General features: G+C 43.8%; 1 protein-coding gene across 1 annotated transcript; it reads right to left on the reverse strand.

The window, feature by feature from the left end:
- Positions 1-623: 623 nt before the first annotated feature.
- On the reverse strand, positions 624-1,409 carry LOC112080025 (probable inactive protein kinase DDB_G0270444). Its single transcript, XM_024145814.2, has 2 exons — positions 1,307-1,409; positions 624-1,195 (listed from the first exon to the last, which is right to left on the reverse strand). The coding sequence occupies exons 1-2, from the start codon at positions 1,390-1,392 to the stop codon at positions 661-663; spliced, it is 621 nt and encodes a 206-aa protein (XP_024001582.1). The 5' UTR covers positions 1,393-1,409; the 3' UTR covers positions 624-660.
- Between the last annotated feature and the right edge of the window lie 6 nt (positions 1,410-1,415).

Raw genomic sequence — 1,415 nt, forward strand, 5'->3', positions numbered from 1 at the left:
CCATTCGAACAACTGACTCGAGAAATAAGCTCAACTGCATCTACAGCAGACGTGAAACCCTGTCAAAGCATTGAAACGCCCGCTCAACAAAAATGCCAACACAGACTGTCGAGTTAACTTGGAAAAGTACTCTATTAGAGGCTGTGAACAAGCGATTCGGTGGCATTCTCTCTGAGCCTCTACACCATGCTCGATGCTAAGTACAAGGACCGCTACTTCGATGCAGACAAGAAACAGGGTTTACATGAAATGTTATAGACACAGCTTGACAAGATGGAAACGGACACAGTGACAGTGCGCACCGAGGAAGAGAGGCCACGGACAGACAAAGCTGAAACTTCACTGCTTGACATGTATGATGAAATCCTGGTTGAGAATGAACAAATGAACAACGAAACAGCACAGCAAGTGAAATAATTAGATTTTGATGATGTTTTACTGGTAATGGGGACATACGTAAATGCCAACAAAAAAACTTTTTGGTCAGTGTCTGTGTGTGTTTAAACTACTTAACTGTACTAGAATGCTTAAAAGGCCGCTATTTTTATATTATATATCGGTCTAGTTTTCTTTGGCAAGGAAAATATCCGATATTGGTATCGGCCAAAAATGTAATATCGGTGCATCCCTAACAATTAAGACTTTCTTTGTTGGTTCCAGTCACAAATATGAATGACAATCATTTCTTACATCTTCATGAAAGCTCTCCTGATCCATCATGTTCTCCATTGAGACATCATCATCGGCAGCCTTTACGTCAGAATCCTCCAAGGTATCGTCTGCCAACAGTTCTGAGATTTCGTGTTCCCCCTCATCTTTAGAATCAGCCACCAGAGAGGCACTTTTGGAAGGAGCGGGGTCTTTAGTATCAACACCAGCACCAACCTCGTCATCTAATAAGCTTTGTTTAGCTTCCACCTGGATAATCTCTTCGTCTAGATCTTTGTTTTCCAAATCAATGTCCTCCTCCTTGACCACCTCCTCGATGTCCTGCTTGACCACTTCCTTGACCTCTTCTGAGGTGCTTTGTTGACCTTCTCCTTGTTCCATCACTTTCTCAGCAGGTTGTTTGCCTGTACTGGGTTTCTCTTTGTTCGTGGAGTTTGAGGTCTTGCTAGTCTCCTCGCTCTTGTGTCTGCTGCTGCGGCCTTTACTAGAATCTGCTCTTCTGGATGTGGTGGAGTCAGGACTTTCTCTACAAGGCAAAAACCATTGAGGTAAACTTCCCTGACACAAACGTCCTGATGAGTCCCACAGGAAAATTGGGTCTGGCCACCATGGCCCCAGGTGAAGAACTCTTACTTACCTCAGGCGCTTCATTGACGATGACAAGATTACTTTGACACTCTTTCCATTGATCTTGAGGGGGTTGGAGTGGTAGTACTTCACCATAATGTCAGCATCCTTCCAATCTA

Source organism: Salvelinus sp. IW2-2015, unplaced genomic scaffold (assembly GCF_002910315.2).
Source record: "Salvelinus sp. IW2-2015 unplaced genomic scaffold, ASM291031v2 Un_scaffold11075, whole genome shotgun sequence".
In the NCBI taxonomy this organism is placed as follows: Eukaryota; Metazoa; Chordata; class Actinopteri; order Salmoniformes; family Salmonidae; genus Salvelinus; species Salvelinus sp. IW2-2015.

Excerpts from the sequence above, each read along its gene's own strand:
- LOC112080025 (XM_024145814.2), bottom strand. The coding sequence starts at position 1,392 with ATGGTGAAGTACTACCACTCCAACCCCCTCAAGATCAATGGAAAGAGT. Across the intron at positions 1,196-1,306 it reads TCGTCAATGAAGCGCCTGAG|AGAAAGTCCTGACTCCACCA; the intron begins GTAAGTAAGAGT and ends TTTGCCTTGTAG.